Source organism: Thamnophis sirtalis, unplaced genomic scaffold (genome assembly GCF_051295495.1).
Source record: "Thamnophis sirtalis isolate CommonGarterSnake01/CBP01778 unplaced genomic scaffold, rThaSir2_p1.2 scaffold_10, whole genome shotgun sequence".
NCBI classification, from domain to species: Eukaryota; Metazoa; Chordata; class Lepidosauria; order Squamata; family Natricidae; genus Thamnophis; species Thamnophis sirtalis.
In genome coordinates, this window is record NW_028261390.1 from 43,958,799 (window position 1) to 43,975,340 (window position 16,542).

Here is a 16,542-nt window from a genome sequence, read left to right on the forward strand (position 1 = left end):
GAAACTAATTTGGAATAACATATCACAGTTTTATGATTTATGAAGAATGGCAATTAAGATTGGTGACTTTTATTAATCACAACTAAACAGTTCACACAGATCCAACAAAACCTTTTCTAGGAATGCAGTTCTCCTAAAAAATATGGAGCCACCTGAGTAGAATTAGGGCAGGCCGTTCCAGAACTAAGGCAAAGCTTTTTAAGTGGGTAATGGTCAAGAGCCCTCAATATAACTGTGGTGCATAGGAACAAAATATAGCATGTATAGTTCAAGAATGTCTCCTCAGAAAGGCACCTGGGATGATTTCACTGCAGCCACACTAGAAGCAGTTATATGGTTACAGTGGTGGGTTTCAAAATGTTTTAGAACTTTTTCTGTAGGTGTGGCCTTTGTGGGAGTGGCTTGCCAGCCATGTGACTGGGTGAGTGTGGCCAACTTATAAAATGTGGTGAAACTCACTTAACAACACTCTTGCTTATCAACCAAAATGTTGGCTCAGAAACTCTGGCATTTGAAGCATGCAAGTCTTAAAACTGTCAAGTTACAAGACCCTTGCACCCCTAACCCTTTAGAAAAAACCCCAGGGGTGTTCACACTTGACAGCTTTAAGACTTGTGGACTTCAACTCCCAGAATTCCTCCTCCAGTCATGTTGGCTTAGGAATTCTGGCATTGAAACATGCAAGTCTTAAAACTGTCAAGTTACAAGACCCTTGCACCCCTAACCCTTTAGAAAAAAACCCCAGGGGTGTTCAAACTTGACAGCTTTAAGACTTGTGGGCTTCAACTCCCAGAATTCCTCCTCCAGTCATGTTGGCTTAGGAATTCTGGCATTGAACCACGCAAGTCTTAAAGCTGTCAAGTTGCAAGACCCTTGCACCCCTAACTCTTTAGAAAAAAACCCAGGGATGTCCAAACTTGACAGCTTCCGCAAGCCTCCGTGATGTTTCAGCTGCTCGGCGGAGCATCACACAAGCGCTGTACATGCCATGTACATGCGCGGAAGCACCAAAAGTTTTAAAACATGGTAAGAAACTCGGGCGGGCGGGTGACCCCATCACATGCTCCAGCTCCTACTAATCCAGAAGTTGGATAACAGCTAACTGCAATTAATTAGATTAATGGGTACCACTTTGGTGGGAAACTTCACAGGGACACGAAAGGAGTTCCCAACTGGGCATCTCCTGGCAACAGTTGTCACTGGCAAATTCTTTTGCCAAAAAATGCCCTCCTTATTACTTGGGCACTTGTATCACAATACCAACAGTAAAATGTGCAACTACCTCGTGTGTGTTTGTGAGTGTTGGGCAGTTTGCTTTCTGTTTCTTGGTGTTTGTCAGTCTGTTTTTACATTTATCTTAAGAACTTACTGGATTCCATTCTGCATTTCTCTATTTTTTTAATCAATGAGATTTCAAGGCAATTCCTTATATTCTCTTGAAAATGTGCGTGTATACTCAAGAACCAGGTTATACAAGTTTTATGTTCTATCACTCTTGGATGCATTATAGGTTTTCCACTGCCTCTGTCAACGTAGTGTTTCACATGGCTTTAATTTCTTGCAGATTTTATTAATTTGGTGGCTGGGAGTGTCATTGTGCTTGCTCTATTTTAACTCTACAGCTCTCCATGGAACACTGCTAGGTGTTACCGGTCACAGTGATGAAAATGGGCTTGATTGTTGGTAGTTGGGGATGCAGTTTGTTCCTTTTCAACCACTTCCTTCTCCTTCACCCTTTATTCCCCCTCATGACTGCACTAATTTTGGATGTAGGCTTAATGCTTTTTCCGAAACCTCTCTTCAGAAATTCAAAAATCACGGATGCACGCTTCTCCCTGCATTGCAACAGTTGTCTAAACAAGCCCTTCCCAAGCACAACCTTATCTAAGAATAGTAAGAACAGAGGGTAGGAAGAGAAACTAAACTACAGCTCCCAGAATCCTTTAAATGAACCACATCCATTTGTGGGAAACCGCCCTGCCTGCATTCTGGGAAACACAGTTTTTGGGCGGTTTATTTCGGCAACTCCCGCGCGAGTTCATTCGAAGCATCTTGGCCAACCAGAAACGGGATACTGCAGCTCTGAAGGGGACAGGGTATTGGCGATCCGATCACGTGACGCAGGATCAGCGGGCTGAAGAGAAGCTGGGACGTGCTGCGCGGAAGAGCATCATCGTTTTGCCGTACACGTTACTAAGTAACGGTCTGTATCCGTCCGCCGACTTTCTTTTATCTAAAAGGGCCAAGATGGCGCCCGGGACAGCCGTTGGAGGTGGTGTGTGAGAGGATTCCTCAAGCGGGCTCTCGGTAGATCACGGTACGAAGAAGCGCGAGCTTACTCACTTGGACACAATGAGTGGGAAGGGGCGAAAGGTGGACACGCGCTATATCGCCCGAGAAATATATGTGTGTGCGTGTTTGTGTGTTATATTCCCAAGTAGGTGAACCTTGGAGTGGGAAGCAGTTGAGCGAAAGGGGGGTGGTGATAAATCTCTGTGGCCTCGGGGTACTCGCGCTCTACTCCTTCCGTGGAAAGACGGGGAGGGGGCGTGCCCTTCTCCCCGCCTCCTCCCTTGTAGCGCGCGCTCTAGTCAGGCTCCTCCCCTCTAGTGGGTGGGTGGAAGAAAGGTAGTGGTTCCTTGTTGCTAGGGAGACGGCGCGCTTGCTTCCCTAGTCAGCAATCTGGCACCGAGCCATTTGCCCCGGTCCTTCTTCCTTTCCCTCGCGACTTCGACATTGCCGCCTATTTGAGAGAAAAAGCGGGCCCTGGGACTCCGCCCCGTAACCGTCTTTTTACCCTCTGCTCCTCTTCCTTCCCTTCAGCGGGAGTAGCGTAGCACCTTGGCTGCCAGGAAAGAGGAAGCCGCGGCTGGGGAGCTTTTAAAAGATACGTTGAAGCGCTTCGGGTACGGCTGGTCTCCAGGATCGGGACAGCTGCGTCCCAAAAAGGTAGGCTAGATTACCTGCCTCCACCTAGTCCTGAGAATGGTTTGCTTTCGTAGGAAACGACTAGTAGTATAAGGATGGGTTAAATCCTGTCGGATTCATTACTATTTTTATTTGTAATGGATCTGGAAAGTTTGATTTTCTGATGTTTTTGTAATAAATTTGTCGTGGTCACCTGATTCCCCCCCCCCTTCAATCAATAGCAATAAGACTGGTATACTGGAATTGACACACACACAAATATACACAAAATATGTTTTATGCAACAAGACAGTTGCTTAAAAGATACTTAAAATTATTAAACGTCTTAGCAGGAGATGAGTGCCAGCAATGTCTGGAAGGCTGTTGGGCTGTTGAAAGGTAGTTCATTAAATTCAGTCTCCCGGTACTAGATAGCTCTCTTAAAATGTAATTGAGGTTCAGAAGAATAACAGAAGGGCATATAGGCAAAATCAACTTTAATTTCATCACAAACCCAATGGGGGAGGGGGGATAAGGATTTATTTGACGGGCATTAAACTGGGCCATTGTGAAAGCCTATTTTTTATAATTCCTACAAAAGCAATATAAGAACTAGGTTTCTATCTCTTGGATGCTTTGTGTCTTAAATTTACTGCTTTTTAACACTCGGGCATTTCAGTATCCACTAAAACTATGAATTCAGGTGCAAAATCTATTTGAGTTTTTAGGGCCAGCTGACTTCTTATCCATCAAATTTTTGTTGTTCATATATAAAAATGCAGAGTTATTCTTTTTATTTTTAGTTTACATAGTTTCCTAGTCCCCGGTAATTGAACCATGATTTGCTGAATTAATCCAATTTTCTGCGTATGCAGAAAACAGTGAACCATGAACGACATTGCAGAGGTTTATAGAAACTGTGGTTATGTATTTTGTGCCTTGGTATATTTTGCAAATTGAGCCTAAAAATGTTATGTTGAGCCATACAATATAATATAATTGTATATACACAAGGGTTTCTTTTATTCTAACAGAGAACGCTAATACAGTGGCTATAGTTACCAGAAACTGGCAACTCAATCTCAGAAATTCCCAATTGTAGTGACAATTTGATTCCTAAAAATAAGAAATGGAATCATGGAACAGTATCTTGTGTGTGCAAGAGTTTTATGTATTTTTAATCAAACACAAGCCAAGTCTTTTGAGTCAAATCTGAGGCTGTTTATATTTGCTATTGTCTTTTGTACTGAACTATTTTCAGTATACATTTGGCAGTTCTTTGTATTAGTAACTCCATGTTGACCTTGTTGCTTGGATCTACAGAAACACTAAATACAGTAGAAATTTTCAAAAGGTTAATGAAAATGAAGGTGTTCAATAAATAAAAAACCATAAAATTAAAAAAGGCTCTTGTTTTAGGGGCAAGAACTATAAATTGGATTGATAGGTAGTTATGTATAAAACATCTGAGCATGTCAAACTATCCCTGACAATTGAACATGTTTTTCTTTTCTCAGATTATATAGTTGGTGATGGGATTAGAGCCTAGTATTTGTTTCCATTATTATCATAGGGTATAAATACATGGAAAATGACTTCTTATGAGAGGAGCATTTTGGGATCTTAAATTGATTCTAGGAATTGGCTTACTTCCAAATAATTGGATTTGGATTGCTTCCCAAATCTGAGTGAATATTGTTCAACCAAAGATGAACATATGCACATTGAGCATAGTAGAGGCACTGTTAAATATTCCAGCAACAACATTCAATGCAAAGCTCTTCAGGAAGAAGATCAATACCCAAAACATAATTGTTTTTTAAAAAAATGAAAATGGAACACTAAGTTACTTAGGACTTATGAATAAATTGCATTGTACATACTGTTTCAAAATCATGATGCTGTCATGTAGCAAAAAAACAAACAGAAATTTGGAAGATATTTGTTATATTATCTTTAAATTTGTAACAGTTGAATATTCTCTATGCATTCCATTGGGAACAGGAGGTTTCTTGTTCTGTTTAATAAAAATGATGGGTCTCTGCACACATTACTAGAGATAGTCCTTGACTTACAAGAGTTCATTTAGTGACTATTCAAAGTTACAAATGGCACTGAAAAAAGTAACATAACTATTATTGATGTTTGCAACCTTTGTAACATCCCTATGAACATGTGATCAAAATTAGGATGATTGGCAACTGACTAGTATTTATGACCATTGCTGTGTCCCAAGGTCATGTGATCATCTTTTGACAAGCAAAATCAATGGGGAAGCCAGATTCACTTAACAATTGTGTTACTGACTTATCTCAGCAATGATTCTCCTTAACTGTGGCACGAAATGTCGTAAAATGGGGCAAAACGCTCTTAACAAATGTCTCAATTGTACTTGTAAGTTCAGGACTACCTATATTAACTTTGTTCCACCTTTTACTAGTCATGGTACTAGTATTGAAGAGAAGCAAATCTTTCATGACGAGTTGTTTGAAAATTGCTGTTAGGAAAATGAGTGAAAAGTGATTAGCTCTAAAATTAATGCATGCATGGAATCTTGTTAGCAAGTCATAGAATGTATACAGTAACATTTAGTAAAATTGATTGCATATATTTTTACAGTATCATTGGTACAAGGAATGCTTGTGTTGTTCCAGAATAAACCATTTTAGTATTTATAATCAGTATAGATTGCGATCCTACATAATTTACCTAGAATAAATGCATTTTAACTCAGTAGACTTTACTGCATTTACATGATTTAGTACTGTAGACATCTCTTAAGTGATTAAGCTTCATCTTAAACATGTTTACCTTTGAATAAAATGTAAAAATATTGGAAGGGTAGTGCTGTATAGGTATGTTTTACTATGTTTCAGCTAAGTAAATTGAGCTTAGTTCTGGAAATTACTTTGAATTAAAATGTTATAGAAGAATTGTGTCAGAAATTTGTTTTAGAAACAATATATGCTTTAAAAATAATTAAAATAAAAACTATAAGGGTCTTTTAAATATACTATTGTTAAATAGATTCATTAATTTACACACTAGTTGGTAGATCTTCAATGTTGTAAGAACCTTCCAATTCAAATATGATAGAAATCATTTCCTATTATAATTGTGACTGATCTTGTTCAGTATATTTTCATTACATTTGAATTGATGCAATATCTTATATATAAATTAAAAGCTAACATGCTAAAATGTATTTCTCTCTTGCAGCTATTTATTTTTTCAATAGCTGATCATCACCATAATGGCTACAGGAGGAAGTCCTTTTGAAGAAGAAATAGATGACCATGATTTACCAAGCTGGAGCCATGAAAGCCTTGATGATCGATTGAACAATACGGTATTGCTAGTTTTTTATGTTATATTTATATGAAATGGGAGCTATGCATTAAGGTTCTTCTAAACTTATGGAAATGAATTATGTAAAACTTACAAAATTTAATAATTGAAGACGTAAAGTACTGTTAGAAAAAAAGGAACAGTATAAAAATGTTTAAAGTGTAAGTTTGAAATCAGTTTTACAGAATTGAGAAAACATATAGATTGTAACATACCTTCAACAGGAAGTAAATTTTAATTAAAATGAGTTTGGTAAAAAAAAAATCTCTTTGCCATTTTAAACTTCAGTATCTTTAATTTTAAACCTTTCCCTTGTTATTTTGTGCTGCGTGTATTTTATTTTAGAGTTGGGGAAGTCAGCCAAAGAGGCCAAATAGATCTTCAGAAAAAAACCAAAAAAAAGTTTCTGCTGAAAGTGAAACAAGATTTACCAATGATATTTCTCCAGAATCTACCCCAGAAGTTGGACGAAGGAAATCAAAGACTCCGCATACTTTCCCTCGTACTAGATATATAACCCAAATGTCTGTCCCAGAACAGACAGAACTGGAAAAGCTTAAACAAAGAATAAATTTCAGTGATTTAGACCAGGTTTGTGTTCTATCTTTACTAAACAAAACCACATATACATAGTTCAATATTTAAGAAAAAAATGAGTTAAATAATTTTATTCATTGCACAGTAATGTTGAGGTGAGTTGAGAAAAATTGTAAATAAAATTCTGTACTGAGGAAAGTATAATATACACAAGCAATATACATGAGATGATTCACTTCAATACAAATGTATGCCACCTATTTTTATATTGCAAGTTTTGTTGATTAGGCATAATTGGAGTGGTGCTATTTGTAAGAAAGGACAAATTGACTGGATTTCTCTGACATCACATCACTATTTCAATGTGGAAATGTAAGAGAAGGAATTTTGTCAGGAGTCACATTAATATTTTTCCTGATGTTCTTGGCTTTAATACAGCTGCTCATATTGTGGTAAAGAAAATATGAATTGCCTTCAAGTGACTTAATTTATTCACCATTCTACTTGTTATAGCAATAGCAGTAGACTTATATACCGCTTCATAGGCCTTTCAGGCCTCTCTAAGCGGTTTACAGAGAGTCAGCATATTGCCCCCAACAATCTGGGTCCTCATTTTACCCACCTCGGAAGGATGGAAGGCTGAGTCAACCCTGAGCCGGTGAGATTTGAACCGCTGACCTGCTGATCTAGCAGTAGCCTGCAGTGCTGCATTTAACCACTGCGCCACCTTGGCTCTTATTAGAATGCAGAGTATCCCAATTATTTTTCTTCTTATGAGAAGAAAATGTCAGGCTGTTAAATAAAATTGAAACTAAGTTAAAGATGTGTCAGTAAACATGTCCATGAATTTTTCTTAGAACAATGTGGAAATGGCTTGACATTATTGTTTTCGAGGGTTATTGATTTTTTTTTAGTTGTCAGTTAAGTCTATAGATCTAGGACTTCCTGGTGGTGTCCCATTCAAATATTAAACAGATACAGTCCTGTTTGTTTGGGATCATCCAAAATCATGTGGATGATATCTAGCTGTTATTGTTATAGTTATCCTTGAATCATACCACCTTCAACTTTGGAAGATTTACTCTTGGGCATAATTACTATGTTTCATTAAGATTTTTTGGTTGTCGAAGGATCAAAGAAAGAAATATAAAAGTTAGCAACTGCCAGAATGTGCTTTGCTTTTTGGTGCTTTGTTTCCATTTGAGAATGCTAGCATCTGTCCAAATACTTGCTGTGAATTCTTTTTGGGAAGAATAGTTAAAAAATCAGTTACTTAGTTTTGGTAGCTCTGAGTAACAATAATATACATTTTTCAGATTAAATTTATTGTGACTATAATAACTTTATTACTTCTACAAATAAAAAAAATCTTGATGTTTCTGCTTGATACGTAACAACTATTTAACTACTGTGTAATATCGATGTATTCTAAACTGACTTTTGTTTTGTATTCCTTCACAGACTAAATTCTTGTTAGGAGTTTGTTTCTATAGTGCTTCATTACAAAACCAACAGTTAATGAACCTCTCAGTGTTGCCTTCTGTCACCCTTTCTTTTGATAGTTAAGTTAGTGAGAGAGAAATAAAAATTAGAGTGATGATAGAAACAAAGAGATGATGGGGAAAAAAGATGGATGGATGCATGCTACAATTTAAAGTGAATTACTGTAATATATAGTATCAGTGTTACAGACTGTTGTTTCTGAACACATGATATATAAAGTAATACTTATTCAGAGCATGTGTAACCTGATTATTGGAAATATGAATAATTTGTTTATGTTTCACTCTCACATAGAGAAGTATTGGAAGTGATTCTCAGGGCAGAGCAACAGCTGCTAACAACAAACGCCAACTTAATGAAAACAGAAAACCATTCAACTTCCTATCACTACAGATTAATACTAACAAGGGCAAAGATGCTGCAATGTGTTCTCAAGTACAAGAAACTGGTGCATCTTCAAAATATAAAGACTTATTTACTGCTGCCTTGAATAAAGATTTGTTGCAGAATTGTCCAGTCTCAATTGAAGAAGATGGTAGAGGTGAACCTGCAGTGGACAGTAGCCAGGTGCAGTTTGAACTTCATAGCAATAGCACTTAGACTTATATACTGCCTCATTGTGCTTTATAGCACACTCTGGGTGGTTTACAGTGTCAGCATATTGCCGCCAACAATCTGTGTCCTCAATTTACCAACCTCAGAAGAATAGAAGACTGAGTCAACCTTGATCCTGTCATGATTGAACTCCAGGCTCTAGGCAGAGTTAGCCTGTAGTATTGCAATCTAATCCTTGTGACACTGGTCCTTCCCACCTGGGAGGTGGGACCAGCTTCATCTTAAAGAGTAATGCTTTTGTGAATTTTTGCTAGTGTTTTGTACACAATTTTAATTTTGAAAATGATTCAATTTTAAAGTGATACTGAGCTAAATATATATTTTTGTTATGCACTACTACATGTGATTTTCTAACAGTGCTTTAAAATGCATTAAAACCTTATATAACCTCATTTTGTAATAAGCCCTGATGGGTAGTTAATTCGTTATTCCTGGAGTTCTCAAACTTTATCACTGCCCCCTAAAATGATAAAATGATTTGTGTAATTCTCCCCTCACACAGACAATAAAATTACTGGATTGTGGTTTTTTGTTTTTTTTTAGATTAGGGTTCGGCAAGAAATAAACATATTACTTAATGTTAATTTTTGAATCAAAACAAAGAGAGAACTTTTGACATGACTTGCTTCTAAGTATCATTTTAGTTTTCTTGACTTATAATCTCAGTGGATAGTAGTTTTCCACAAATAACATACCAAGACTGTTTTATTGGAATAACAAAAAACTTGTGAAATTAAAACATTTTTATATTTTATTGCACTTTCATAATTTAGTCTTAGTTTTATTATAATTACTGGTACTAGCAGATTGGTAGACTTTTTCTTCACCAAATCTTTCTAATTTTGAATGCTCAGAGATTTAAACTAACAAAAGTTCTGAAGTTCACCAATGTAGTAACTTCAGATATTCCAGAAATGAACCTTTTGCCCACATAATGCCTAAAAGCCCAATCCATAAAATAGCTTATATTTTAAAGCAAATTAGAAAACTTTATAGACATTTTGGGTATAATGATTAATTTTAAAAGATTTCAGATTTTGTAAAACTAGATACATTAAGAAAAACCTTATTCAAAATATTTTATAAGAACATAGAACAGACATAAGAGGCTGGTATAGATTTGGATTGTAAATAGTATTGCATAGAAATCAAATCTAAACATCCATTCCTGCTAAAATTTTAAAATGAAATCCTTTTGTAAGGTGTTTATAATTCCTTTGAGGGTTCTAACCTGTTTAAGAAGTTCTGTAAACATGTGCAGTCCATATGTTATAAGTAATCATAAATCCATGCAAATAATTCCATGGCCTTGCTAATTAGCTTTGTATATTGTTATGATAGTTTGTCCCATATTAATAGATGACAGATCTTGAAATGAATTTGTTTTATGATAGTGCTTTAGATCCAATGCATCAAGTCAACCCAATTGATTATTACTTTTGTGACTTTTTCAGATTGTGAGCAGATTAGTTCAAATTCGTGACTACATTGCAAAAGCTTGTTCCATGAAAGAAGACCTTGTTGAGAAAAATGAGAGATCTGCTAATGTTGAACGCTTATCACATCTCATAGATCATCTGAAACAACAAGAGAAATCTTACCTGAAATTTTTGCAGAAAGTGCTAGTAAGTTTGAAAGACAATTGAAATTCACTGAGAAAATTCATAAAATCAAATGGGGATGGGTTTGCTATATAGCACTATCTCCATAACATTCATTTTATTATTTCATTTATTAGTTTTTTATTTATACCACAAAAATATTTCAGGCTAGAGAAAATGAGGAGGATGGTCGGACTATAGATTCAGCTGTGGGATCTGGTTCTGTAGCTGAGAGCACATCACTAAACTTAGATGTGCAGTCTGAAGTTTCAGATACAACGGTAAGCTACTTTTTAGTAATTAAGGTGCTACAAGTGAAGACAATTTTTGAGATAATTAGAATTTATTTAAAACACCTATTTTTCATTATTTACAATGCTAAATATTATAAAACCTGTAATAAAACACATTACTGAATTTTATTACTTTAGAAGGAACTGTCCTACCTCACTTTTTCCAAAAATAATACACTGGTAGGTTTGTTTGTAGCTTTGTGGGATCCTGAGAAATTACTTTCTATTTGATAGTTGATTGCAGCCAGCCCTGTATCAGAAAAATTCTGAGTTGAGCTAAGCTAACCAAAATATTCATTTAGGACATGCCTTTTTACTCAGAAGCAATAATTTTTCCTTATGAATGATGAGAAAGATAACTGGCTCGTGTTAGCTTTGAAAACTTGCCAAATTCATTAAAAAGAAAATTGGGAGTACTGTAGGAACAAAGTTAAGTGTGTAATAATCTTGAAAGTTTAAAAAATGACCAGAATTAATGTTTTTAAAAAGGTAGACATTTGAGCTTGATGAATTTAACAAAGCACTAATCTACCATTCTGTTCCATGAATCCTCTGTAGCACATATGAGAATTTTACTTATGCATGTGAGATTATAGTGATGTGTAACACATTTTAAGCTCAGAGCAAAACAAAGCCTCACTGGAAATATTTTGGTGTCATTCTGAATTTATCAAAATGTTTGAAATGTTTTTCAACCTCAAAAAAACCTTTTGGTAATATCAAAACATGCCTGATGAATTTGGAGCAACCCCTTTTAATGCATAATAGCTGCTGTGTGCTTGATATGGGTTGTCTCAAATTGAATTCTGAATATGAGAACCCTTGACCATGTATGTTGTAGGCTTAATATTGTATTGTGGATATCAAGCCTTGACCTATGTTCTGTTGAAATAATTACTGAATTTATACTGGTCATAATCCATAGAAACGTGGTATGACATCTATGAGGCAACAATGTTTTCCTGATTAGAATAATTGCCTTCATACTTCTGAACTGTTTTCTTTCTTACTTTTTGAAATTTAAATGGTAAATATTTAATGGAAAAACTACCTAAAGGAGAGTGAAAATCCTGCATGTCCTTTGGATCATAGTGATTGATATGTTGAAACAAATAAAATTGCAATGAATTAAGTACAGACATATTGTATTGACAAATTACTAGGCCATAACTTGAAAAATTATGCTTCACCAAAATATATGCTCACAGTCTTACTTACTAAATTATTTGATAAAGGAGGTATCTTTTAGTCTGAAAACTCGGCCCTGCATTGAGGACAAACTAGGGAATTCAGCTACTCAAGGACAGGTTTCAGACATGGATGTTACAGCAGCTCCAAAAGGGAAAAGAGACACAACTGCCCTGAATGGCAGGGAAATCTGGTCTAGTAGGATAAATAGCCAAGAAGCTGGATTGCTCTCAAAGGTACTACTAAATATTGCCTTGGGAATCTTTTAGTAAAAGGTCTTAATCTTTTAAGCCTTCCCTTTTTCTTTAAAATCCAATCAGTATTTATTTTGTTTCAATGATTTCTTAATTCTTTTGGGTAATGTTTGTTAGAATTAATATTTGAATTATAAATTTTATATTGTTTCCTAATTATAATTTATTCCAGGAAAATACTGTTTATTTGTAGAAGGTATTCTTTAAAAGTCAAAAAAGTTGAGGGCTTCCATATGGAATCTTCTCTATAATGCAACTAGTCTTCAAGTTCATTGATTTGCATTGGCATAATTGACTACAGTATCTCTTGGACTTTTCTTTCAAAATTTTAAGTTATTTAACAGATAATTACTTTAAAAGTTACCTACTGTTTTCTAAAATGGCATTTTTTCATGGGATTTGGATTCTGACCATTTTTTTTCAAAAATGAATAAATTCTAGCAGAGATTTTTTTCCACTTTGTGAATTTGGGTCCTTCTCTAGGCAGAAAAGGGGAAACTTTTTATCAACATGGTGTCTTTGTCTTCTATATATCTACACAGGTAGTCCTTGACTTATGATCACAATTGAGAGCAAAACTTCTGTTCCTAAGTAAGATAATTGTTAAGTGAATTTTGCCCCATTTTACTATCTTTCTTGCCATTGTTGTTAAATGAATCACTGCAGTTGTTAAGTTAGTAACACAGTTGCTAAGTAAACTGGCTTCCTGATTGACTTACGTTGTCAAAAGGTCACAAAAGGTGATGTACATGACCTCAGGACACTGCAACCATTATAAATAGGAATCAGTTGCCAAGTACCTATTTTGGTCAGATGATCAAAATTCTGATAGTATTTTGGTTGTAAGTGTTAAAAATGGTCATAAGTTGCTTTTTTCAATGCCGTAACTTCAAATGGTCTCTAAATGAACTGTTGTAAATCGAGAACTACCTGTACAGCTATTAAAAGTTTGAGAAGTTATTTGCTGCATGAATTGGATCTGTTTCTATTTTGGTCAGATTAATCCCATACTTTTCTCTTTTTTTTAAAAAAAAAAATTCTTCTCTTTTCCTCTTCCATCTTAAAAATTCCCGTCAAGCTTTAAGATTAGACATTAGATATTAAAACAGAGAGTTGTACTTTGTTTTTGGCTTGGATAATTTCAAGAGTAGAAATTGTGTTTTGTTCTTTATTTCTGTTAGGGTTTTCCCAGCCTTTACCATAGTATTACATAATCACAGTTTTGAAAGTCTATTCTGAATAGCTTTATTTTAGTGGAAGATGTAGATTTCATTCCCTTCCTTGAAATAATAAGGTTTCAGATGTTCTGTTGATTTTCTCTGTTTTGACTGGCTCTTAAATATCGTCCCTTAAATTTTTCTCAACCCAAACCTTTAGGGGAAAAGTGATCAGTGTGATAGTTATGCACATTTAATGGAGAGTTACTCAGCTAAGCATAATTTTTTGATATTTACTTGAAATAATAGACAGTGCCAACATTCTTCATTGTTATTTAAAAAAAACTCACTCGTCCTTTTAGTACAATATTATGCTTAATGTAACATACAAAATTTAAAATATTTTTTAGATTAAGATTTAATTCCTTTCTCACAGAAGTATTTTGCAAATTGTAATTGCAAAATGTAATGAAATCATTTCTGGCCCATATAAATGATTATTATTTTTCCAGGCTAGAGATCCTCAGCAAGAAGCTACAGAAGAACTTGCAAACCTAAAGAAGCAACATGACTTACTGAAAAGGATGCTGCAACAGCAGGAACAATTAAAGGCTCTGAAGGGGAGGCAAGCTGCCTTGCTTGCTCTTCATCATAAAGCAGAGCAAGCTATTGCTGTCATGGATGATTCTGGTATGTTAAACTTTAATATAAATATTTTTTTAAAAGCTTTCTAAACAGACAAAAATGTTATGGGCCACATTACTCAGGTATTTGAAAAATATGTTCATTGAGAATTTAAATTAGAATTTAGATGAATTTTTAGCAGCATTGATGAAAAATATACCTCAACTTTTTAAAAAAATGAAAGATGCTGATGCATTCATCTTGGCTTTCAGTTCAATGCTGGAAGTATATGTATGTTAAAATAACAAATGTCTAGTTAGGTATGCATTATATGAAAAGTAAGAAATATATAGAAAGTAAAAGATAATGAATATATTATACAATATTATGTATTATAACTTAAGATATTAATTGTATCAGAAATGTGTGTAATTAACAACTCAATGTTTCCAATCAAAAATAATATAAATATTCTTGATAATGTGATTGAATTTCTGTTTCTTAATTTTTAATTAACTTGTACTTTGATATCTGAGTAGGACTGTTCTCTTTTTCCTCCTCTTAGTTGTAACAGAAACAACAGGTAGCGTTTCTGGAGTGAGTCTAACATCTGAGCTGAATGAAGAATTAAATGATTTAATTCAGCGTTTTCATAACCAGCTTCATGATTCTCAGGTAAACTTTTGTGTGAGTGTACAAATGATCTTAAGACTAGTTTGCTGATGAAAATTGGCAGTATATAACTTTACATGTTTAGCATCACAATAAAATGTATTGTGAAAACCTTTGTTAAAGGTTTCATATGTTTTTAGTTTTCCTCCCTCATTCAGTTAGCATTCTGCGTCCATTGATAATGTTCAGGTTTCATTCTTACATTTTTTCCCCTTCCTTGTAGGAGAGACATGCTATGTCTCAGTTCAGTTAAATACTTGTTTTCTCCATAGTTTTTATAGGCAGCTTTCATTTCCATCACTCTCCATATATAATACAAACAATGGCAGAAGGGTATTTCTAAATTTTTCTGACAAAGGAAGTGTCAGCGTTCCAAATATCATCCAAAATTAAATCAGAGTTCAAGGCAAAGCATTGCTCTAAGTTCCAATTTATTAAGAGAGACATGTTGGCACATCTGTGGAAAACCTGAATCTGAAAGCTTCCTGGGTTTTCCACCCAGTTGAAAGTTCATGATCTTGCCCCCCCCCCCCAAGTCTATCACATGGTCCAATCTTCCATTGCCATGCTGGCATCTCCACCAATTCAGTTCCGGTCAGGTGCAGAGACAAAGAATGACCTTTGGCTTCTAGAAAGGAATGTTTTATTTTGACAACAACACATTCTGCTCCTTACTGTTCCCCCTCCCAATTACCCTACTAATGAAACAGCATAGTAAAATAATAGAGAGAGTGGCAGGCCAAAGATCCTAAAAAGAATATGACTGCAGGGCTGACACGAAGACATAGCTGTATTTTTCATAACATTGAAACTCTAAATTTGGGGGCAAAATAAAAAGTTGGAAGATAGAAATATATAAAAGTTGAAAGATAAATATATATTTCAGTTTTACAAAATGAGATATACTTTTTCCTAGTTGTACCCCAAAACGGAAGGGGATTTTTGCCTGATTTTAGCTGGAATTTTAAAAATCAAGCTGACTGCAATTGATAAAAGTATTTGCAGTGAGAGGGAAATAATTGCAATTGTGATGGAAAAAGATAATACCCAGCCTTTGCTTCTATCTTATAAACATGATTTGTCAGTATATTTCAGGTTTTTTGGAACTCCTGACAATCCACACTTAAAGAGAACTATTTGTTCAAAAGTAAATTGCATCAAATTGAGGCTTATTCTCAGGGGAGTGTGAATATTAACTGTACTTTAACATATTTCACTGCTGAACATTACCGTGCTTAAAATAAAATATATGTGCTTGATTTTAGATTCAATCTGTGCCTGATAACAGAAGGCAAGCAGAGAGTCTCTCTCTTGCCAGAGAAGTTTCCCAGAGCAGGAATTCTTCTATGTCTGAGCAACTTTCTGATAAAAAAGAACAACTATTTAGTAAGATGGTAGTATTACAGGATAAAAAGCAAAAGATGGATAAACTGCTAGGAGCACTGCATACACTTCGTGACCAGCATCTTAACAACTCATCATCATGTAAGTAGATGGCACCCTGAAGTGTACATTAGAGTTTTAGAGATAAACCTTTTGGGATTCCGTGATTTAATTATTGAAAATGGGAATCATGTAAATTCTGTTGCATTTTGAGATAAGATTTCTAATATTTTAGGTACTGTTCTCTAAATACTGCTTTCTCAGAAATTCCTCTCATATTATAAGCAAGTAGTGAAGGGACAAATTACAATATAAATGTTGGATGAGATTCCTATCTTCAAGCATTATGAAAATAAGTATGAGGGCTTATTTATTTTACATATTTCCAAGTTCCAGCCTCTCCACAATAAAGAGAATAAATCTTTAAAGAAAGCTATGAGAATATTTGTGAAAAAGGGTT

At 35.0% G+C, this 16,542-nt stretch overlaps 1 protein-coding gene across 13 annotated transcripts in view; it reads left to right on the forward strand.

Annotated features, from left to right (window-relative positions):
• The first annotated feature begins 1,404 nt into the window (after window positions 1-1,404).
• PCM1 (pericentriolar material 1) overlaps window positions 1,405-16,542 on the forward strand; it is a 53,339-nt gene continuing 38,201 nt past the window's right edge. For 2 of the 13 annotated variants that reach the window (XM_087724480.1, XM_087724483.1), the window contains exons 1-11: window positions 1,407-2,317; window positions 2,824-2,949; window positions 6,127-6,256; window positions 6,601-6,846; window positions 8,590-8,862; window positions 10,365-10,535; window positions 10,649-10,792; window positions 12,040-12,228; window positions 13,916-14,093; window positions 14,593-14,702; window positions 15,965-16,184. In XM_087724480.1, the coding sequence (XP_087580606.1) occupies window positions 6,161-6,256; window positions 6,601-6,846; window positions 8,590-8,862; window positions 10,365-10,535; window positions 10,649-10,792; window positions 12,040-12,228; window positions 13,916-14,093; window positions 14,593-14,702; window positions 15,965-16,184 (1,627 nt within the window). In that variant the 5' untranslated portion in view covers window positions 1,407-2,317; window positions 2,824-2,949; window positions 6,127-6,160. Of the gene's footprint in view, window positions 2,318-2,823; window positions 2,950-6,126; window positions 6,257-6,600; window positions 6,847-8,589; window positions 8,863-10,364; window positions 10,536-10,648; window positions 10,793-12,039; window positions 12,229-13,915; window positions 14,094-14,592; window positions 14,703-15,964; window positions 16,185-16,542 lie in introns of all 13 variants that reach the window. The other 11 variants (XM_014052300.2, XM_014052303.2, XM_087724484.1 and 8 more) reach the window with 10 other exon arrangements.